Source organism: Raphanus sativus, chromosome 9, assembly GCF_000801105.2.
Source record: "Raphanus sativus cultivar WK10039 chromosome 9, ASM80110v3, whole genome shotgun sequence".
NCBI classification, from domain to species: Eukaryota; Viridiplantae; Streptophyta; class Magnoliopsida; order Brassicales; family Brassicaceae; genus Raphanus; species Raphanus sativus.
In genome coordinates, this window is record NC_079519.1 from 26673791 (window position 1) to 26696437 (window position 22647).

Below are 22647 nucleotides of genomic sequence, written 5' to 3' on the forward strand. Positions count from 1 at the left end.
AACTAAAAATTTGATGATTCTTAAATAGATACAAAATATCCTAAACAAACAATCCAATATCCATTACCACGGATGTGGCAGTTCAGTTGGTTTAAGCGCAGCCGTTGGTGGTGTTGTGCTCCTGGGTTCGATCCACCGTGGGAGGAGTGTCCAGGGCCTTAACAGGTACAGACGCAGGCTGGCTCCGGGCCTAGGTAGGGGGATTAGGGCCGAAGGCCCGAACCTCCGACGTGGTTAATCAAAAAAAAGAAAAAAAACAATCCAATATCCAAAATAACCGATGTAAACCAATCTGATACCCCCAATTACCCAGACCTATGCGCTTTGTAGGATAGTATCACGGTGGTCCACCACCTCAAAATAAATATATGCATTATTTAGCAGTGTATGCATCTCTTCATTTCTTTATAGAATCTTCTTCTGTTTTTTGGTCAACCTTTATAGAATCTTCAAACTTCACTACATTTCTTACTTCAAATAGAGTTCGAAGTAAAGTATATTCCGATCATGTCAATTTTCTATTACATAATAGAATAAAAATGAATTTAACATATGATCACAGTTTCATATAGTTTTTTTTTTAAATATAAATAGACAGCTGTAAAATATAAAAAAAAAATGAAAAAAAAAAATTAAACTGGTTTAAGAAAATCAGGTTTTGATATCCTAGAGCTGCTGATGAAAAGAAAGATAAAAGAAAGAATAACCAGTGCCGAACAACCCGCCGGAATCTGCCACCAAGGAGAAAACCACGTCAAGTTAGTCTTCGACATACCAGAACACCAAAAGAACACGAACCAAAAGGAGGAGCAGCTTCTGTCAGTGAGCGAAAACAAAAAAAGCACGGCAAACATAAAACCACACCTAGCGGAAAGACCAATATCCTAGCTTGAAGAAACCCGAGAAGAAGAAGAGAAGAGAAGAGAAAACTCAGATCTAGAAGGCTTCCCCAGTTCAGATATGTCTAAGCCAGCACCCCAAAAACCCCTCGCCTCTACCTCCACCAGCGTCCCCAAACGCGAGCTCAGTCTGCCGTCCTCAAAGCAGACATGCAAGCGAAAGAGGAGGAATCCGGTGGACCAGATCTGAAGCTAAACATGCCACCTAGTCAAACCTTCGCTCTAAATAAACCAGATCTGCTATGCCGCTTGACCGGGAACCTCAAAACCGCTGTGGGATGAGGAGAGACCACCGGGAAGAGCCAGCGGCGAAACTATTGTGTATTTAGGGTGGTCACTTGACCCATATGAAAAAAAAAAAATGTATTTTCCTTCTAAAATTTTGATAAAATACTGTGGAATTAACTTTAACCCTTGTAAATTGTAATTCTTATTCAATTGACCCTTGTAAAAATAAATCCTGCCTCCGCCACTGGAAAGAGCTTGAGGTGTTTCGTCACAGTTCCGACCCCACATATTCGCGCCAAGAAGCCAGAGCCCCAGTCAAACCATAGGACCACTGAACAAACCACCTTTGCCTGTGATTTTCACTCTCTTAGCCACCGATAAAGGGAATAAACATGCATGTAGATCAGTGCAAAAAAAGAGAAACAAGGAAAAAAAGGGGAAACGAGCCCTCTCACGGTGCCGTCGATGAAACCGACCACAAGAAAGGCAGACGAAGATTGGTCAAAGTTGTCTGCAAGAGAGAAGGGAGATAGAAGAGAAATAAAATTATATCTTCAATTGATCTTATAGATTATATATAAAGATGATAAATAACATTCCATATTATTTTATTAACTCCAAAAACATAAAACCCGAATAGATATAAACTGAATTCGAATGGTTACCCAAACGCACATCCCTATTGTTTTTACGTCTTCTAATTCCTAATATAGAAATATATGGAGAAATAAACTCATCTCTATATATAAATTAATTATATTTAAAATAAAAATAAAAATAAATTAAAAATGCTCCTATTGAGAAAAATTTTGGAATGTGAAAAAACTCGAAGATCAAAAATTTTACAGGTCGGAAACAAAAGATACTAGTCTTTATCATCACAAAACTATAAATTATATGACTTAAATATTTTAGATGGTTATTTTTCCGCCTTCTTCACTCCTTACAAATATGAATTACCTTTTTGGAGAGTATTTCCGCAACCAGAAAGTCATCAATATGCTTAGATTTTGTGGTATATTTGGAAACACACGAAATTCAAAAGTTTTCATCAATTTGGATATTGATCTCAGGAATATTCTTAATTTGGAAGAGACATAAGCAGACCTTTGGACAGAGGCTTAATAGGCAATTGTGCTGAGAATTGATAAATTTCGAGAGCCTATGGATTGGATTTTACCTTCTATACTAGGAAAATAGTGTTTTGCATATGGATCATGGAAAGAGAAATAGGTTTTTTCAAGACAAGGCTGGTACACTTGAAGGTTTTGATGGGTTAATGGAAGGTTTTGAAGGCTGGTACACTCAGAACTCGAGGCCTTAATTTGAGGAATAGAACATATGAGGAATTTACGAAAATTTCATGTAATTTTTACAACGGATTGTTTTCAATTGGTGAAGATGGTTTTGGAATCAGATGATTGACCAACCTTTCCTAGATATCTAGAAGATATCAAAATCCCCAAATCCAGTTTCGCTCACTCGGCGCGTATCCATATTCCAAAAACGAAAAATCCTAAGGCGAATAGTTTCGTACAAGGTGCAAGAAACAACTATCATTTGTTGTTTCCATAGATGCAGAACCTCCAATTTGATTGTTAGAAGAATTTTAGTGTTTGTTCATATTGATGGTGGTTTCAACAATGAAAGAACGAAAGTAAAGAAAAACTAAAAAAAAAAGAAAAAAAAGAAGATGTAACTGCAGCTATTGAATTTGAAGAGTTGAGACACTGAGAGATGAGAGATGGTGTGTGTACAACTCATGTGCAAAACTAAAAACTGATATGTTATGGGTTAATATCTTTATGATTGTATTTTCTTTTAGGTTTTAAAATGCTGATATGTTATTGTTGATCTTCAATTTGTGTTTTTTTTTAATTTATATTTTATTAATTTTAATTATTTATATATTTACTATTTAAGTGTTATTATCAGTTTATAAATTATATATTTTACTAGAGTTTGGAATATTTTTAGCTTATAATTTAGTTTTACAATAATTCTTGTCAGTTAAATCTAAAATGTGTTAGTAATTTTATATTTTTGAGATAAAATATGAGATATTATTTATAGACAAATTTATAGTTAAAATTAAATTATTTCAAAGTACTAATTTAATTTTCTATTATTATACTAAAACTACTATTGTTTTCTGTACCATCTGTTTTTGTATACTATACGTACCACCTAGATCTGTACTACACCATAACTCATGACATACATCCACTTTCTCTTTGTACCATTATTTGTACTGCTCATTTTAATAGTTTCTTTTCGGTAATGTTCTTAATATGTATGTACTATCGAATTTTGTACTACAATCAACCATTGGTTTTTCGAAAGCGACGTTTAATTCAGTACAAAATTTGACGATTGGTTTCATAGAAAGATGTACTATCTGTACTATCAGTCTAAACTTAACACCAGTTACAACCATTATACTGCTCATTTATAGTGGTTACAAAAATGTAATGTCTTCTCGTACTATCAACTTCTGTACTAACTTTGATTGGTTAGTGGTATCCCAAGATGTACTGTCATAATGTAATAAAAATATAAAGTTCGAGCTCAGAACACAAGGGAATGATGTCATTTCTGAGATCAGTGGCAACTATTCCGCGAGCTGGGTCTGCAATTCCGACCGAGTTTTCACTCTCTTCTTCCTGTTCTACCAAATCTCAGATATTTCCATTTCCATCTTCTTCCCGATCTTCGCCTCGACTTCGTGCAAGCGGTCCCATGGCGTGTGTTCCTCAAGGTTTGTGGTTCTAAACCTTCTCATTTTCGATAACTTGGTTTACCATATAACATTGATCTGGTTGGATTGCATGTTTCTTAGTTTCAGCTGCTGCAGTATCTGAATTCAAAGGACCAAACATCTTCGGGGTGGTTCGGTTCGTTCAAATTTCTATGGAAAATGTAAGAATTGAAGCCAGTTTTGGCGGGTTGTCTCCAGGAAAACACAGTTGGTGTATCAATGAGTATGGAGATCTCACAAAAGGAGCAGCTTCTACCGGGAACATATACAATCCTTTACAAGATGATCAAGCCGCCACACAGGTTTGAACCGAACCAATCCAAACCGGGGTCACAAAATAAAATAAAAATGGTGATATAAAATTTGCCATGTTTGTTATATAGCTACCAGGCGACCTAGGAACGTTGGAGGCAGACCAAAATGGAGAAGCGTTATATACGGTAAAGAAAGAGAATATGAAGGTAACGGATCTGATTGGACGAGCCATTGTGGTGTATGAAACAGAGGATAAGTCGGTACACGGCATTACTGCCGCTGTTGTTGCTAGAAGCGGAGAAGTAGGAGAGAGTTGCAGAAAGCTTTGTTCTTGTGATGGAACCACAATTTGGGAAGCTACTGTTTACTGAGCCATGGCCATAAAAATTATATATTCTAAAGTTCGGATGCGGAATCCAAAAATTGTTTCTTAAAATTTTAGTTCCTTCGCATATGTTCTGTATTTTCTTATATTATTGTGTGAATATATTCGATAAATATCATAGTGGATTGTGCGTACTCTTTTCATTTTTATTGAGTTCTCAACTGATCAAAATGATTCTTCCCGTCTTCCAAAACTACATTAATCCAAAAACTACATTAGCAAAATTCACGTTAAACATTACCGGCGATTGCTACTAAGCTTAACCTGAATTTTGCTAAAAACCTAGAGAACGTTGAAGAAAAACAAACTGCAGGTTAGATTGATCACCCAAAGTAAAATGATATTTTTCATTTGTCCATTGATTTACGAAATGTTTACTCCAATTTACCTCATAAAGGAAATCCGGTTCGAATAAACCGGTTCTTAATTCAAACCGAAATTATGCTTCAAATTTTCCAATTTTGATTAGATAAAATTAAAAATCGAAGTTATTTACCGTACCGAATCTTGTTCCGTCTCTCCCGAGAAACCGAACTGGTTCGTGTCTCTCTCGAGAAACAGAAAAGTTTCGGTTTGACCGATAAAAATAAAGAACCACTTGTCGGAAATGATCAGTGATATATAACTTTGACACATCCACTTCTTCTTTACCAAATAAAGTTAATTTCGACTCGCACGGAAACAGAACATAGAAGATTATCGAAGCTTCCTTTTTACTGGCGGCTGAGATTTCGATCGGGAAAGGTCTCTTCCAATTCTTTTCTTTCTCCTTTAAATTTCTCTTCTTCTATTACAATCTTGCCCATGTTTCGACTCAAAGACGAGATACCACCAGAAAAAAAATCTTATTTTCATTTTATTCTTCTTAAATCTCAATATATTTTTTTTGTCAGAGGAACCCTAACCCTAGTTCAAAGTCTAAGCTTTTATCATCTGTTCTTCAAATCAGTATTTCTCTTTTATGTTGTTGTTTCAGTGTAAATTAAAAATGGGTTCAGGGCAAGACGACGGAACAAGCATCTCCCCATCGGAGCCAAAGCTCTGCGTGAATGGCTGCGGATTTTTCGGAACAGCTGCTACCATGAACCTCTGCTCCAAATGCTATCGCGACCTCAAAACCACCCAAGTCCAAGCTAAAGCCTCCTTGGAGAAATCTCTAAACCGTAAACCCAAAACCTCCCTCGAATCAGCTCTTGCATCAACGAGCAGTGAAACTGCTCCACAGACTAGTGCCAAGACGAGGTGCTTGAGCTGTAACAAGAAAGTGGGCTTGATGGGGTTTAAGTGCAAGTGTGGGAGCACATTCTGTGGAGACCATAGATATCCGGAGAATCATGAATGCCAGTTCGATTTCAGAGGACAAGGAAGAGATGCGATTAGCAAAGCTAATCCGTTGGTGAAGGGTGAAAAGGTTAAAAGATTCTAAAAGTAAAAGAGTAAGCTGAAGAATGCCTTTTTTTTTCTTTTTGCTATTAAAAGGTGATCCTTGTGTTGTATGTGTATATAGCTATGGTTTGATTCGGTTTGTGTTCTTGCTATTGGTTTGGATGTGGTGGAGTCTTGTTCTGTAATAAAAGAATTTTCATAGAACTTGTGTGTGTGAAGAGTTTCTGTTAAAATGGAATTATACTAAAAATGTGTGTATTTATTTTACATGGAAACACACAACTTACTTCAACAAAAAAGAAAAAACTCCAAAATACTTAAAATCAAGAAACTAAATCTTGAAAATCCATTTTTCAGCATATGAATGGAGCATCAGCGTTACTATCGCTGCAATACAGCCCCGGTTGTTGAGGATAACATTCATACTCGAGAAGCTCTCTCACGCCTAAAACCAGTTCTTTGTTTGTGATCTTCTTACCTTTCGTCTCATCAAGTATTATCTGTATTGCATCGCTGAATGCTCCGTAGGCTTGTCCCTTGGTTCGTACATCTCCCGAAGTCTGATCAGTCTGACATCCACTAAGCAAAATACCCTTGTCTTTCTTTCTCACCACTTGTTTCTTCGTCGTCGCCGTGAGGCCTTCAGTTTCCTGCACTTTTGGAGATGCATCTTCTCCAAACGCATGGAGAAGAGACCTCCTGATACTCCCCACTTCTATATCATCCTTCCCTGTTTCTTGCTTTAGCATATTGATCATACTCTCCAGAGACAGAGATCTGTTCACCACATGGACTCTGTTCCTCCTATCTTCATGTTCGATCTCCATAATCTTTACTGCTTTCCCCGCCTTCTTGGTGGTGCTCTCTCCGATCTGCTCCTTGGTTGCGTCAATGAGACCACCACTATGACAAGAGTCCGAGACTATTGTAATGGAGCAGTCTTCAGGCACTTTATCAACAATCTCCCTGATTTCATCATCTGAAAAAAAAAATCATTTTAGTTGGTTTGTATTTCTCACAAAGATAAAACAACATTATAAAACTACGTACCAGTGATGTTGTTCATATCACAGGGAACAATACACTCATCGAAACCAGTATCATCGTCTTCACCAGTCTCCGGAGGCAGCCTCACGCCGTGTCCACTGTAGTGTACGAAGAGAACATCGCCGGAGTTAGCTGATCCAACTAGCTCCGACAATGCCTGTCGTATGTTCTTACCAGTGGGTTGGATCTTGGACTTGTCGGTATCAATCAGCTCGGTGATGTTTTCCTCTGAGAATCCGAACCGGTCAACGAGGCATCTGTGCATTCGCTTGACGTCGTTGACGCAGCCACGTAACTCTCCCTCGGTTCCAGGGTAGTTGATCCCAATCAGTACTGCTTTCTTCACCGTTGGTGATGATTTGATGATTTGTGTGGTGAATCTTCTTATCATTTTAGAAAATATCGTAAGATGTTTTGATTCTTCACGATGTTATAAGTCAACTTTTATATTGATGAAAAAGGCTTCTAACTTTCTTGTTCAATTTTGTTAATGGCTTATTTATTTATGTATTTATATGTGTATTCTTACCACGTACTAAACGTGAAACGATGATTAAAAAAATCAAACTGATAATGCTGGATGTGCTAGCTGTATTTTGTTAATGGCTTATTTATTTTATGTATTTATATGTGTATGCTTACCACGTACTAAACGTGAAATGATGATTATAAAAATAAAACTGATAATGCTGGATTAGCTAGCTGTATTTGTTTACTATAATCTTTTATTGGTAACGGAGAGGTTCCATGTGAGCCGTAACATTCTTTATTTTGTTTAGCCAACTTTGCATGTGGTTCGGCCATAATTGGTTTTCTTCTCTTTTGCATGCGGTTTAAATACCTTTTCAAAAGAAGAAAAAAAAAACTACTAAATGGGCTGTATTTTGTAAATTGAGTGCTGAATATAAGTTGGTCAAGAACACGGTTTTGTGTGTGTTGTTACTGATTTCGATTTGGTGGAGTCTTGCTCTGTAAAAATAATAATTAAACAGCACATGAAATTATTGTAGGTAGTTTATAAGAATGGATTTTATTGATCTTTATTCACTTCTAAACCGTTAATCAGTCACATGGTTCTAAAGAACATTTGTGAATACAATAAAATTTCGATTTATCTTTCATCTTTGTTTAAATTTTGTTTGGTTTCTACGAACCCGTATTATATTTTACTCAGTTCGGTGGTAGAGGTAGAGCTTGATACATTGGAGATAATCTAACAAACTTAGTATAATCTTCTTGGTGTGTTATTAGTTTTGTCTACTCCGTTAAACATCAGAAACGTTGAAGAAGTTGAAAATAAGACATTCTTAATAAAAGAAAGATAAAATTAAGCGACTAATGGATAACCAAACCATTAATCAACCAATTATAACAACGTTTTCTTGATGCTGAGGATGTTGTCTCTGAGAAGCCTCCTCATGATTTTACCAGAGAGAGACTTGGGAATTGAATCCACAAAATATACGGCTCTGATCTTCTTGTAGTGAGCCACATTTGCCGCAACAAAGCTAAGGATGTCTTCTTCTTTCTCTTTCGCTTTTGGATTCATCACAACACAAGCCACCGGAATCTCTCCCGCTTCCTCGTCCGGTAACCTTTGAATCATTATTTTATTCCAAACTATTTATTTTAATTAACCATTCTTGAAAATATTAATAATTAGACGGCAATGTATATACTCACGGCACGACGGCTACGTCTTCAACAGATGGGTGAGTGAGTAGAATAGCTTCAAGCTCCGCCGGAGCCACCTGCCCGCAAATAAATAACTCTGTTTTTAGACATGTAATTGATTTACTTAGACAAGACTGATCCATAACCAAACCAAACCAAAGCAAACTGAACCAAATAAGGTTTTAATTGTTGCAAACACAAGTATATGGGTAAAAGTTTAGTAGACATATAATGCGACACTAGGTGTTGCGGGCATAAATTTCTTATAAATAATTATTAGTTTATGTCTTATTAATCTAAAACCAGCATAATAAATTATTATTTATGTTTTAAATAGTTAAATCAAACATCAAAATATTTATATATGTCATCAAAATATATACTTATTATTGTGTTAAGTTTTTTTAAAGCACTCATATCTTATATATAGTTTAGAAAATATATTTATATTTTTTGGTTGACTCATATTTAATAATAAATTGTTTTGTATCTTAATTTTTTTTTAACTTTTATAATAAAAATATTGTTTTCAGATAAGCACAAAAAGAATATATATAGAAGAATTATCTTTTTTTGATAATTCTAAAATATTATTTTGTAATCAGTTATTTAATATAGCATATAACATATAAACTTTATATCATTAAAATAAATTAGTGAATAGTTAGAAACTAATAATAAATTAGTAACCTATCTAAAAGTCTAAAACTTAATAAAAATATGACAAATAAAAAAACTAATATAACATATAAATTTAATATTAATAAAATAAAATTCGTTTTTATTTATATAGAATATTCTTCAAGACTATTATTTTAAATTAATGATTTAGTGACTCAGCTTAAAACAAATAATACATCAATGATAATTAGTTTAAACTTAATAAAAATATGACAAATAAGCAAAATTAGCTAAAATCATAGAGAACATGACAAATAAGCAAAATCACTTCATAAATAATAGTATAGATGATTAAATTTTTGATCCAATATAAAACTCAACACAAAAATATGAAAATCCAGTCTGGAGCTAAAAACCGAGTTCGGTATAAGGATGAAATTTTCAAACCAGAAATAACCGGTAAAGAAAACCGCTAAGATTAATTCTGAAAGTTACCTGAAAGCCCTTGTACTTGATAAGTTCTTTGATGCGATCAACGATGAAGATATCTCCATCATCATCAATGTAACCTATATCTCCAGTGTGAAGCCAGCCTTCTTCATCGATAGTCTTCTCCGTCTCTTCCTTGTTCTCGAAGTAACCTTGCATCACACATTGGCTCCTCACACAGAGCTCACCAGAAGTGTTCTTCGGAAGCGACCGGCCAGTGTCAGGATCTATAAACTTCACCTCGAGATTCGGAAGTATAAAACCGACAGAGTTTCGTTTTGCAATTCCTTGTCCTTTATCAGGATCACCATGAGTTAAAGTAATGCAGCTATGCTCCGTTAATCCATAAGCCTGTTAACACAATGAAACCTAGATTGAGAACAACAATAACAAAAAAAAAGGACCAAACACAAGGAGTTGGTTCCGTTGTGCCCCTAGTTCGAACTCCTCATAGTTAATAATAAAAAAAAAAAACAACAAAAACAGAAAGGTTTTAGGTTTTTTTTTTAACTTGCCTCTTGGACTTGAACATTAGGAAACTTGGCTTCAAAGGCAGTGAGAAGCTCGGGGGCTAACGGAGCAGCAGCAGTCATAACAGAACGGAGTTTAAGCTTAGAAAGATCAAACTCATCGACGATCGGATTCTTGACAAGATTCAATATAATAGGAGGAACAATAGGCGCAAACGAGACCTCGTGAGCAATCAAAGCATTCAAGAAAAGCCTTAGATCATACCGACTCATAGCAACAACTTTGCCTTTATTCTTCATTGTAGCACAACAAATTCCAACGATACCGTAAATATGAAAGAAAGGAATCAAACCAAGAGTCACGATCTCACCGATCATTTCGGACCGGACGCTGAAGAGAGTAGAGCAAAGATTTGCTATGAGGTTGCGATGTGTGAGCATCACTCCTTTTTGTAACCCTGTCGTGCCTGAAGAGAACGGAAGTGCACATAGATCTGTCTGAAGAATCTCTACTCTGTTGTTATCTCCACATTTATCTCCTGCTTCTAGAATATCTTTCCAGTTCACTGCTCCTTCGATCTTCTCTTCACCTAACAATATTACCGGTAGACCCAAATTCTTAACCTGTTCAAAATCGGTACATGTTATACGTGGATAACTAGATTTTAACCGTACCAAATTCTATAAAAAAACGTTCCACTCCACAAAAGATACAACCCTAATATAGTCCAACCAAACTGAATTAATTAAACTATATTATTATAAATAAATTTATTCGTATTTTTGTTACTTTTCCATTCAAGATCAAAGTGAATTTACACCGAAAGCTAAATTAAGCACGAATTAAATCTAACCAAATCAAACCACAAACCAATCCAAAATGCTAAAATAATTAAGGCTATAACCAGTGATAACAGTTTACTTACGGAATCTTAAAGTAACCAAACCGAACCGAATTATATATGTCACAAATAATTTGTGTTAACATTTTTATGTGCACACAATCAATCATACAAAAGAAACATAAACGTTTTACCTTTTCAAAGTTAGTAGAATCAGTGATGATTCCTCTAGCACCAGAAGCTTCAACTTGCTTCTTGATCTCCGAGACAAGAGCCGTAGGATTAGCGCCGGAGAAAACTCCACCGGCGGACATAATGCCAAGGGCAATAATCCCATACTCGGCCACGTTTGGTAGAACCACAACCATTACTTGACCTTTTCTTAGTCCAACTGAGGTCAACGCTTTGGCTAGCCTCTTTGTGTCCCTCACTACATCACCGTACGTGACGGCTTTACCGGTCACAGCTTCAACGAACGCCACCTTCTCTGTGAATTCTTCTACTCCTTGTAGCACAAACTCAGGCTTAACACATAATAAATTAAGTAATTCTCATTAGGATAGTCAAACAAACCGAATCTAAGCCCAGATAATACTCATATTCAAAGAGTTTTTCTTTGTAAGAAAAAAAAACAAATTCAATCCATACCAGTGTAAGCTTGTCGGGAATGGGCACAGATGGATATAGACTGCGGAAAATGTGTTCATTGTCTTGCTTTTGAGCCTCCATTTTCAGATGAGTTGAATTCGATTTTCAGTTTTACCAAAGAGTCATTATAAATAGGAGGATATTTTCTATTGTTCATATGTCATGTCATATCATATGTGTGTTACAAACCAATATTGGTAATTAAGAGGAAAGTAGAGGTTCCTTCTTTGCCTTTTCTTAGACATAGGTGAAGTTTTGTTGAGTCACAGAAATGTTGTTCTTACAACGAATTAGTCATTAACTGAAATTTTCAATAAATAAAGTAAAAAAAAAACTGAGAGTGGCATACATTGCATATGTGTGAAATAGAGCAATACAAACATTAGGAGATACAAAAAACACAATCTGAGAAGAAGCTATAACAATTCTTCTATACAAACTACAGGATATGTGTGTGTGTGTGTGTGTGTGTGTGATGAATAGGTTACATGCATGGAGACTCTCATTCACTCCAGCTATCTGAATCGTGGTCGTCGTCGCTTCCCGCCATTGCCTACATATAATTAAAAACATTAATCACTTTTTGATATTATATATACATATAATTTTCCAAATTAAACCAAATAAGGTTAGAGAGAGAGAGAGACATGGCGAAGACTATTGGCTTTCTCTAGAATTGCAGCGACCTTCAAGTTGGTTATAGGAGCAGCTACTTGAAAGTTGTGTCTCACCGATGCATCTGCTGGTCTCAAGTTGAATGACTGCTAATACATTTTATCAGTTAGTAGTTTATACTTTATAGAAGCTAAGTGAAGTCAAAAGGGAAAGAAAAAAAGAGCGTTTGACCTTGCTGCGTATGATCTCCAGTAGTGAATCATTCTCTTCCACTCGAGCTCGAAGCTGTGTCCTGTTTCGTTCAGATACCTTTCTCAGCTACAGTCAAACAAAATAGGGTCACATGATCAACGTCAGCGAGAGACATAACTACTAAACTAACCATAGAGATATAAACTTTTAAGGTAATTTAATCACCATGCTTCTATCAATGCCGATAACAAGAGACTCCTTCTCAGTTTTCTCATTCTGTTCATATGATTTATTGTCTCGTTCTGTTTCCCATGGTGGTTGATCAAGCTGAGGCTCCTCTTCTAGCTTTATAAGGTTAGTATTGGTATGCTCTTTGAAGTTCTGACTAAACCACTCAAGTGCTTCTAAACCTTGGGCTGATTCTGCCTCTGGTGTAACTTCAGGTGTGAGTAGTAGTGACATCCAAGCAACTGATTCTGAAGGAGACTGTTCATTCAGAGTAGTTTGTGCTGAAACTGTATAAACATCAGTATTTTGGTTTTCACCTGCTGTAACTGAGTCTTCTGGGGAATCTTGTGCAGCGGTCGCTTGAACGAATCCATTATGTGTGTCCTCATTGTATGCAAGTGATGGCGCTGGAGAGAACTGAGTCTCGGTTGTTTTAACAGAATCAACCAGCTTCCCCATCCACCATTGTGTTGGAGGGAGAGGTGGAAGTGGAGGCCTTATGTCTGGATCTTCCTGAGGTGCTTCATGGAGGGACGTGGAGAAGGGATACATGGGCACATCCAAGCAATTTTCTTGATCAGTAGTAGGTTCCATGGAATGATCAGACTCAAAGATATTACCATTTAATGATGTGATAGCTCCTTGGTGTGTTGCATTAAGAGCTTCTCCTTCAGCTTCACTTGAACGGTAAGGCTTTTCGTTGAATGTTAGTGTTTCCTCTGAAGGTGAACACTGAACACCGAGAGGAACATCTTGTGTAGGAAGTGACTCGGCTGCTGCTGCTGCTGTTGGATTTTCTGACTCTGTTTCTGATGGGCTCTCTTGACCTTGGCCATGTATATGTATGCAATACTCAGGTGACAAACATTCTTGTGAACCTAAAAGACACTCTTGCGGATCTACTTCTAAGTCCACTTTCGGGACGGTCTCACTGGCCTTATCATTCAGGCTAGTATGGTCATCACCTGCACCATCTCTTTGAGTATCAGTACCATCACTACTCACATCTGCAATAATAGACATGGTTTGTGGATCTTCTTGTCCAGAATCTGATGATATCTCAGCTAGATCAGAGTCGGCTAATGCATCTTCTTGACAAGATAATGCTAGATCACTGTCATGTACTGCATCAACATCCATAGATAAATCTTCAAAGTTGTCAAATGTGCTAATATGATGATTTTGAGTAAGAAGACAATCAGGCTCTTTCTCTGTCTCCTGATTGGTTATGGAAGGGAACTGGTCTTCCACCAAACCAGTTAAAGACATCTCAGATCCAGTCTCCACACTGTAAACATGTTGGGAATGATCATCCTCAACGTCATTTGTTTGGAGATCTTTGGTCCCACCCTCTGATGCGTTTAACTGACTAGATTCTCCTTCCTCCGTTGAGTGGTACAAAACATTAGAAGCCAGGACCTCTGTTTGAGTCACATCTGCGTTATCACAGATCTGGATCTGTCTAAAGTTACCATCAGCCTTGTCATCACCGTTTGTGGAAGAAGGTGTTGCATCTGTGTCATTGTTCACAGAAGGTCTTTCATCATCAGCAACGGCTTCCATTTCCCTCGCTTTTCTAGTATCTTCGTTGCTTGGAAGATAAACCAAAGAAGGTGTTGATAAGTCTACTCTTACGTTGTATGTTGTAACTTCAGTTTCCATTGCTGAAGATGACTGATCCAGACTCTCATGAACTCTTGCACAGTTCGTCAAAGAATTCTTGAGGAACTTCTTCATATAACCTGAGCTTGAGTCAATTGGAGGTCCATTCAGATCTCTTTTCTTTAGTTTCACATGAAATTCAGGATCTTTGTGTCCCTTCTCAACATGGTCCATTAAGAAGAGCTGATTCAACCTGTACCATCCAAAAAGCAGACTGTGTCACCAAATCAAAGAGTTGATCAAATTAACTTGAGAAACAGTAATGGCTGAGACAAAAGTAAATATAAAGCATGAGTGCTCACTTAGCATGTGATGTTTGTGAATCCCCAAGTGTCGTCTCTCCATTACTAATGTGTGATACTTTCTTCTGTAGATCAAAAATACACAAATTGTGATTCCAGATGCTTGTTTTGGAAAAGACAGTGACAAGTGTATTAAGTAATTCAGAATAAGAAAATGTATTACATGAATACCTTTGGTTTGCTTGGTCTCTCATCTTTGCTGAGTTGTGATGTTCCCAGTACTACTGATGCAGTAAGCGTCTTCAACAAATATGGGTCAGAGTAACGCTTCAAGCATGATCCAGACCCATCAACATCAAACCTTAAAGACAGCAGAAAAAATGACAAAAGACAAACTTGTAAGCCAAGTTTTACTATAATTAAAACTTCTGCAAAATTCCTTGAATCTATCTACTGAAATTTGTACTTGTCAAGAAGGTAGAGCTGTGGCGGACCACGGCATTCCTCATATGAATCCGTAATACAATGAGGCAACTTGCTTGGAGAAATTAGATTCTCTTCTGTTTGCAAATTACAATGCCATTCCAACCCTGAAATATTTGTGCATAAGAGGACTCACTTAACAATAAACTCTTAAAAAACAGGTTCTTAAACGTAAAAGATATATTATTTTAATTTGTTGTGTTTAAATGATAAAAATCCAATGTCTAATCCATTGATGCACTGAAATGAAAGTTATAGAGAGTTTCTTCCGGGCACTAATTCAAGTCACAGCCTTCCGTTGGACATGCTCTTATAAAAAAAGAATCTAACAGCTCATGGCTCCTGTAATTACTATAATTAAGCTATAGTAAGATCAAAGATGACTCACCTGGTTCGTAAAAGAATGTTGAATGATCCGTTTGAGACAGAAAAGGTATCTCAACTGAATTAGGAACTTCTGCTTCAAGCTGTTGAAGACGAACTGCCAAACCTTGCCCTCGTGCTGAAGTTGTCATTAGTTCTTCATGCAGGTTATGGAACACTTCACCAGCAAACCTTATTATATAGTATGAATAGACATGACACATAAATGTGAAAATAAGGACAGAGTTGAAACATTGGTTTCAAATAATCATGAATAAAATATCTTAGATAAATACTAAAATGATGAACAAAACTCAAATAGGGAGACAGAACTTACTCAGCGAGGTCGCCAAGCTGGCGCAAAAGGCCGACGAGTCCGGCCATTGATGAACCTTCCAGCAAATCTTCAGCATCTTCCTTATCGCTGTAGAGCTCCTTATCTGCCAAGCCGTACTCGTTCCGTATCTGGTATCTCGTCAACGTCATTAGTGCTTCTACCTCCGAGAACAATCGTATTACTTAAAAATGAAACAATTAACGAGATGCTTCAACTTCTGTGGTAAACTTAGAACTTTTAAGTGTATAACTAATATCTCTCGCCTTGCTTACAGAGCGACAAACTTTGCTTAGAATCATAAGAGGTAATAAAACGCATCTATTGTAATTATTGCAATTTAGTTATATATTTGTACGAATTATTTGTCTTCAAGTGGCTGCGGTTGAGATCAGTTAGCTCAATGGTTACAGCAACCTTCACCTAAGTTTTTTTATTATACATGTTTTGTCTTCATTACGAATAGTAACTAGAAGTGGGGAATTATTCTAATTTAATTAAAGATCGAGCGACCAAACTTCCTAACAGTCATATTATTTTAATTTACGGTTAAGTAGAAGACGTTGTGGGTGAATTATTATATTTTTTTTTGTCTAAGTGAATTATTATATTTATGACGTTTTGGTAAAAGGCCATTTCTTTTGAAAATTACTTAGATTAACTCTAATCTTTTGCTGCCTAAAGCACAATAAAAAAATAGCCAAAATTTTAAATAAGTAAATTTATAATACGTAAAATTTTAAGGAAATTAAATTTATAAATAAACTATTTGTTGACATAAAAATAAAAAATTTACAAAAATATAAAATTTATATAGAACTATGATCCATAATGCAATCATTTATATAATATAACTTCTTAAATAAGTAAAATGGAATAAAGTTAATTACCAAATGCGAAGTTAATGAAAATATAATTCATTGTCGTGAGGTTAAATATAAAAAAGTGGAGAGTTAGAAAGAAAGATTAATTTTGTAAAAAACAGTTTCAAAAGAAAAAGATTAATTTTGTAAGAAGAAACAAAAATTTAAACCATATGAAAAAGAGTATTTGTAGACATGCCTCTAAATTTATTTGAAATCAAATCGATGCTCCAAGTCATTGTTTCATTTTTTGCCAAACAGGCACGGATCTGTATCAGAGGCGGTCCCAACATTAAATTTTACTGGTGTCAAAGGTTAAATATAAAATGTGAAAATGGTCATAAAGGGCTTTGAACCTGAGATTTGTGGATTCAGTTACCTAAAGTCAAACCACTTTTGAAGCAGAAGATTGATGTTTATAGCCTACAAATCTAATCCCCTTACTATTATTTGAGAAGACCACTTATGAAAATAACCTTTTGCCCATGTGTTTTATTACATGTGTGCCATTTCTTATGTGGCATCTCCACATTTCATCTCACACCAATTTTTCAAAAGTCCATCCTTGTCTAGAATATTTACATCTCATGCCATTGTAGTGCACATATGTTATAATCAATGCTTTTGATGTGCTATACGTGATGTGCATATAGTTAATGTCCAATGCTATATAGTTAATGTCGAACAGATTTTCTCTTCTATTAAACTTTTTTATGTTTATAAATTCTTCCTCGCAGGAAATGTTCAACGTATTATAACTTTTATATTATACCCAATGCTTTTTATGTATATATATATTATACCCAATGCTTTTTATGTATATATATATAAATTTTATGTTAGTATCAGCATTATAACTTCTATCCAAGAACATATATATATTAAACTTTTGTATGTTTATAAAATATTCGATCCAAGAACATATATATATATATATATATATATATATTTGATCCTAGAACATATATATTTATATTTTTTGATCCAAGAACATATATATATATATATATAATAATATATAATATAAATGCTCATATTTTATTACACATCCATCATTTCGTGAAAAAAACTAATTTTTATACTTTTGTATTTTTATAATACAATGAAAGCATAATGTAGAGGGATTAAATGATACAATAAATGTCATTATGAATATGAACGTTTCGGTTATGATTGATTTATATTAAGTCCGTAATCAGATCGTACATTATTATTGATTTGTGTTTCTTGATTGATATGATAAAGCATGATTGATATGATTACGGATTTAAATTTTAATGTTTCATATTTGAGATTACCATTTTTATAAAAAAATATAACATCCATCATTTTTTATGTACATAATATATATATACATTTGATCCTAGAATATATATTTATATTACATACATATATATATATATATTTGATCCTAGAATATATATTGTTAATATAATTTTCATATTTTCATACTCATCCATCATTTCGTGAAAATTAATTTTTTTCTTTTGTATTTTGTTATAATACAATGAAGGCATAATTTAGAGGTATTAAATGATACAATAAATGTCATTTTTGGATATGAAATCTCGGTTATGATTGGTTTATGTTAAGTCCATAATCAGATCGTACATTATTATTGATTTATGTTTCTTGATTTTCCTGAATATGAAATCTCGCAAAGAACATATTGATATGATTAACAATATTTCTTTTAATGTTTAATTTTTGAGGTTACCATATTTATAAAAAAAAATTAACATCCATCATTTCGTCATTAACAATTATTTGATGTTACCATAATTAAAAAAATTCTTTGTCAAATTTGTTATAAAAGGAAAGCCAGGTGAGTAAATTATGTCTTCTGTTTTCTTATAAACACTCTTTCTCACATTTCGTTCATACCCAACAAAAATGGATGTCTTCTGTTTTGTGCCTTTCAAAAATATTCTAGATGGATCGCGTAATCCTCATATTCTGATTGGTAATTCATTTTTTTATGTTCATGAAGTATCAAATATTGTTTTACTAGCAGCGTATTTTTGTATAGTTGTCGTACTAATCCATTTTGGTTATCATAGATGTCATCGGACATGTTGTGCAAGCGGGTCGCATTTAGATGTTTTCTGTTAATGGAAAAGTTATCCCGAAGATTTCATTGCTAATACGTGATGCAGAGTAAGTTCCGTTTAAAAACCATATTCAATTTTTGTCACATAGTTGATATTTTACAAAAAAAAAGTAATTGGATACACTTGCTCTATTATAGATTATTGATTTTTTAATTTTCAATGGTCTCTCAGTGATGTCCGTCTTCCAGTTGTACTGTGGGGAAATGTCGCCACTGATCTCAACAGTGCTATCCAGCTACGTCTTGGTCGTCCTATTATCTTGGTCATGAAGTCAATGGCTATTAAAGTGGTTAAAGGTACATGAAAATATGAGTGGAGATACATCAGACTATATGTAAATTATACACTTTATTTTTATTCGAATTTATAAACATTAATATTATTGTGTCAACCTTTCGTAGAAGATCGTTCTTTGTCGAACACACTCGACATGTCCTATGTGCAGATAAATCCCAACATAGCAGAGGTTGAGGAATTCAAGGCACAGTAAGTACCTATAGGTTAAAAAACATATTAAAAAGGAAGTTTAGTAGGAATCTTAAGAGGCCATGAATTGATTCAACGGAGATTTGGTTTTATATCGTTTGTTATATTTGTAAAATTTTGTTCTTTATAAAAGTCATTAGTTAGGTGTATATTAATCTATATGTTATATTCAAAAGTTAAAGACTTTTATAGTACGTGTTTTACGTATTTTTACTTCATCTCAGTCTCTTTCTAACTAAATTTGGTATGCAATTCGATATGTTTGACTAAAATAAAAAAGGTTGTTGTTTCCTATAATATATTACAAATCATAATCATGTCATTATGATAATAGTCATCACCGCTGTAAATTTAATTGATTCCTTTTACTAATTCAAATTTGATCGTAATTTATGCAATACCAAAAAAATAGGAAACTGAAATATGCAATCATCATAATGAATTTTAGTTTTGTTTAATATAGAAAAGTTACTATAAATTTATTTAAATTCTCATAACTAATTAAAAATCACACACAAAATTCATTATTAAAAAAGTTTTTTTTTAAATAAAAAAAATCTAACCAATTACACAAGTTATAAATTACTCTTATAGATTTACTTCCTTAAAATTTACTTCAATTACGGCTAAGCAATCACACAAGTTTTTTAAAAAATCAAAGCTTACCTTATATAATAAACATGGATAATGTTCTTCGATATTTTATTATAAACATGTAATATTTGTAACTATAATTTTTATCTTTCTAATATCTATAGTTTAAAAGCTTTAATTTTTATTTAGTCATTCACTCCGCGTAGGGCGCGGATACCGCCTAGTTTTTATTATTTTAATGTCAACTAATCTCACACCTCTTCAAGTGGATCCACCCCGGGTCTGTATCTCTCATATAATTTATTCGTAGAATAGTTGTGATCTAATATGCTTTAGTTGGATTCTTTCCTCATAATAATAAGTCACACAATATGTATTATGTGCAGTGATATCAAAAGAGCTTTACTGATTGATGATGGTGAAATCGTAACCTCATCGAAGAAGAACATATGCTGGATCTTTTGTAGATTAGGGATTTTTTTCTTGGTTAATTAAGTTTTGTTTATACTTTAATTAATTTTAGTTTACATAATTTAACTTGTTTTTTAGAAATATCTCGGTTTATTTCTTGATTGTCCGAATACTAAAAAAAATCAGAATTTAATGGTTACATCCGGTTTTCAATAACCAGTTTAGCTAAGTCAAATTTAAATATGTGACAAAAATTAACAAATCTCTCGTTTAAGTAAAAAAAATCTGTCAAATTGTATTAAATCTATGGTTAAAAATAAATAAATCTATCAAATTCATATTAAATATGTCTAGATTACGTAAATTTGTGGTCAGAAGATATTAAATCTATCAAATCTATATTAAATGTCTCAAAATTAATTAAACATGTGGCCAAAGAATAATATATCTATTGAAACCCAAATTAATCTGTCAAACATAGGTAAATTGGTGACCAAAAGAAAAACTAGTCTATCGATTCTTATAAAAATATGTCAAATTAATTAAATATGTCGACAAAAAAAACTAAACTTAATTAAATCTGTAAAAAATATAAATCTGTGACTAAACGTGACAAATTTACTAAAATAAATCTGTAGCAATCTAATTAAGTCTATAGCATTTAGAATAAATGTGTCACCAAATAAAAGTAAAAATAAGTATGTGGCTATATAAAACGTGAACAAAATAAATTTGTGAGTAATGTTATTTTCGTAATTATAGTTTTTGATTTCAAAGAAATTAAAGGTAAAACAGGTACGGAAATAAAATAAGTAATTAAAATAAAATTGGAGTTATTTTATTAATTAACTAATAAATTAAGGTTATATTAGTTATTTTCCTTTCATTTATTTTCCTTTGGAAAAGGGAGAATGGAGATTTTCGCCCCGATTTCACCACATCATAAGGTTGGAGTCACCAAAAATTTTATGGTATAAATGAGTCTTGTTTCTAGAAGCAACTCCCAAGACTCATTTTTTACATGGATTGTGGTTCATAACAAATTATCGTCAGGAGATCATCTACTCGAGTGGAACCCACAAACTGTCTCTATTTGTTGGTTCTGTAACTCTGTCACATAAAGAAGAAACCATTTTTCGAATGTTCTTATTCTGAGAATGTTTGGCTTGGAACTATTAAAGATCTGGCTGGTACAAGTTGTCGAATCCAATGGTCTCTCTTGGTTCAAAAACTGGTGGATGGATGGACTACAAGAGAGAAGCTCCATTTTCTTATTTTTGTATTGCTTCCAAGCAGTGGTTTACGCTATCTGGTATGAGCGAAATGTTCGTGGAGTTGGAGAGCCTCCAAAGCCTTCTAATCGACCGATTACTTATCTGGACAAGTTGGTTCAAAATAAGCATGGAAACTTTGGTTCTTTCGAATTCTTTTCTAAACACTTTTAAGGCTTAACTAGATTTTGACCCGCCCTTAAAAGGGCGGATATATTTTCTGTTTTAAATTTAGTTTTCATATTTGTGTTTTCTTTGATTATATTCATATATTTCTTTGTAATTATATTTGTGAGTAAATTAAAATATATTTTATTAAATAATGGCAATTTAAAAATTGATCTGGTATATGTTCGGTTAAGGATGGGTTGCGGATCGAACCCGGCCTGCTGACCCGCCAATCCGCGGATTTCAATTTTGTTCTAGTCAAAAAATCTGACCCATATAACCCGCAAACAAATAATTTTGTACCCGTTCCGCTTAATTTTACGGTTATCTGCGAGTTATTTATTTTAAACAATAATTCTTTAATATAATTATTATGAAAATATATAAAAATATATTTATAATAAACCTTTTATCTATTATCAAAATTTATATACAGTTGTATATTTTGATTTGAATAAAACAATATTTAAAACTTAAATAAGATATATGGTTTGAAAGTTGAGGTCGGATCATAATTTTAAATTTTTTTTCGTTATGGTCAAAACAAAACAATAATTTAAATATGTAATTTCAATGTCAATCAAAAGGATTTATCTTTGTCCAAGTTCTCGTTATTTTCTCGTGATTGAATATTATTTATGAAAATGTAACATCAGTATTTATATTTTGAAACATCACATGTATTCTCATCCTTAAATAAGAATGTAGTTGAACGTTCTGTTTAAAAATATGTATATTTAGTTTGGGTTCGAAGAAACTACATATAACATATAAACCTTGTACTTGTATCCATTTATTAAATTCGGGTTTGTAAAAAGAAAGAAGTTTGGGTTTGTACAAATTGCATATAACTTATAGATCTTGTACAACTATTTGTTATGTATATTCGTTTAGTTAGTTACATGAACATAAATCTATGAAT

The 22647-nt window shown here is 33.8% G+C and overlaps 5 protein-coding genes across 6 annotated transcripts; 2 read left to right on the top strand and 3 right to left on the bottom strand.

The window, feature by feature from the left end:
* Positions 1-3604: 3604 nt before the first annotated feature.
* On the top strand, positions 3605-4668 carry LOC108836159 (copper chaperone for superoxide dismutase, chloroplastic/cytosolic). Of its 2 annotated transcripts, none has more exons than XM_056995363.1 (3): positions 3605-3885; positions 3973-4187; positions 4269-4668. In XM_056995363.1, the coding sequence occupies exons 1-3, from the start codon at positions 3711-3713 to the stop codon at positions 4509-4511; spliced, it is 633 nt and encodes a 210-aa protein (XP_056851343.1). In that variant the 5' UTR covers positions 3605-3710; the 3' UTR covers positions 4512-4668. The 2 variants fall into 2 exon arrangements, with proteins under 2 accessions (XP_056851343.1, XP_056851342.1); XM_056995362.1 differs by having other exon boundaries at positions 3606-3885; positions 3967-4187.
* Positions 4669-5136: 468 nt separating this feature from the next.
* LOC130500371 (zinc finger A20 and AN1 domain-containing stress-associated protein 1-like) lies at positions 5137-6178 on the top strand. The gene is made up of 2 exons (XM_056995364.1): positions 5137-5269; positions 5502-6178. Exon 2 carries the CDS (start codon positions 5514-5516, stop codon positions 5949-5951), a length of 438 nt encoding a protein of 145 aa, XP_056851344.1. The 5' UTR covers positions 5137-5269; positions 5502-5513; the 3' UTR covers positions 5952-6178.
* LOC108823715 (metacaspase-5) lies at positions 6133-7427 on the bottom strand. Its single transcript, XM_018596985.2, has 2 exons — positions 6962-7427; positions 6133-6890 (listed from the first exon to the last, which is right to left on the bottom strand). Exons 1-2 carry the CDS (start codon positions 7347-7349, stop codon positions 6265-6267), a joined length of 1014 nt encoding a protein of 337 aa, XP_018452487.2. The 5' UTR covers positions 7350-7427; the 3' UTR covers positions 6133-6264.
* A 753-nt stretch (positions 7428-8180) lies between these two features.
* On the bottom strand, positions 8181-11871 carry LOC108825946 (4-coumarate--CoA ligase-like 1). The gene is made up of 6 exons (XM_056995525.1): positions 11703-11871; positions 11249-11578; positions 10258-10836; positions 9749-10093; positions 8642-8709; positions 8181-8553 (listed from the first exon to the last, which is right to left on the bottom strand). Exons 1-6 carry the CDS (start codon positions 11781-11783, stop codon positions 8325-8327), a joined length of 1632 nt encoding a protein of 543 aa, XP_056851505.1. The 5' UTR covers positions 11784-11871; the 3' UTR covers positions 8181-8324.
* Positions 11872-12057: 186 nt separating this feature from the next.
* LOC108824423 (protein SCAR4) lies at positions 12058-16172 on the bottom strand. Its single transcript, XM_018597849.2, has 9 exons — positions 15825-16172; positions 15513-15679; positions 15108-15231; positions 14873-15002; positions 14702-14766; positions 12735-14592; positions 12549-12635; positions 12350-12463; positions 12058-12255 (listed from the first exon to the last, which is right to left on the bottom strand). The coding sequence occupies exons 1-9, from the start codon at positions 15971-15973 to the stop codon at positions 12205-12207; spliced, it is 2745 nt and encodes a 914-aa protein (XP_018453351.2). The 5' UTR covers positions 15974-16172; the 3' UTR covers positions 12058-12204.
* Positions 16173-22647: the final 6475 nt, after the last annotated feature.

Bases quoted from the DNA above. Each gene is read 5' to 3' on its own strand.
- LOC108836159 (XM_056995362.1), top strand. From the start codon at position 3,711: ATGATGTCATTTCTGAGATCAGTGGCAACTATTCCGCGAGCTGGGTCT. The intron at 3,886-3,966 runs GTTTGTGGTTCT...CATGTTTCTTAG, and splicing joins CATGGCGTGTGTTCCTCAAG to TTTCAGCTGCTGCAGTATCT. The intron at 4,188-4,268 runs GTTTGAACCGAA...TTTGTTATATAG, and splicing joins ATGATCAAGCCGCCACACAG to CTACCAGGCGACCTAGGAAC.
- LOC130500371 (XM_056995364.1), top strand. From the start codon at position 5,514: ATGGGTTCAGGGCAAGACGACGGAACAAGCATCTCCCCATCGGAGCCA.
- LOC108823715 (XM_018596985.2), bottom strand. From the start codon at position 7,349: ATGATAAGAAGATTCACCACACAAATCATCAAATCATCACCAACGGTG. The intron at 6,891-6,961 runs GTACGTAGTTTT...TTTTTTTTTCAG, and splicing joins TGATATGAACAACATCACTG to ATGATGAAATCAGGGAGATT.
- LOC108825946 (XM_056995525.1), bottom strand. From the start codon at position 11,783: ATGGAGGCTCAAAAGCAAGACAATGAACACATTTTCCGCAGTCTATAT. The intron at 11,579-11,702 runs GTATGGATTGAA...TTATGTGTTAAG, and splicing joins TTCCCGACAAGCTTACACTG to CCTGAGTTTGTGCTACAAGG. The intron at 8,554-8,641 runs GTGAGTATATAC...AATGATTCAAAG, and splicing joins GAAGACGTAGCCGTCGTGCC to GTTACCGGACGAGGAAGCGG.
- LOC108824423 (XM_018597849.2), bottom strand. From the start codon at position 15,973: ATGACGTTGACGAGATACCAGATACGGAACGAGTACGGCTTGGCAGAT. The intron at 12,636-12,734 runs GTGATTAAATTA...GTTTGACTGTAG, and splicing joins TCGGCATTGATAGAAGCATG to CTGAGAAAGGTATCTGAACG. The intron at 12,256-12,349 runs GTCTCTCTCTCT...AATTATATGTAG, and splicing joins AAGCCAATAGTCTTCGCCAT to GCAATGGCGGGAAGCGACGA.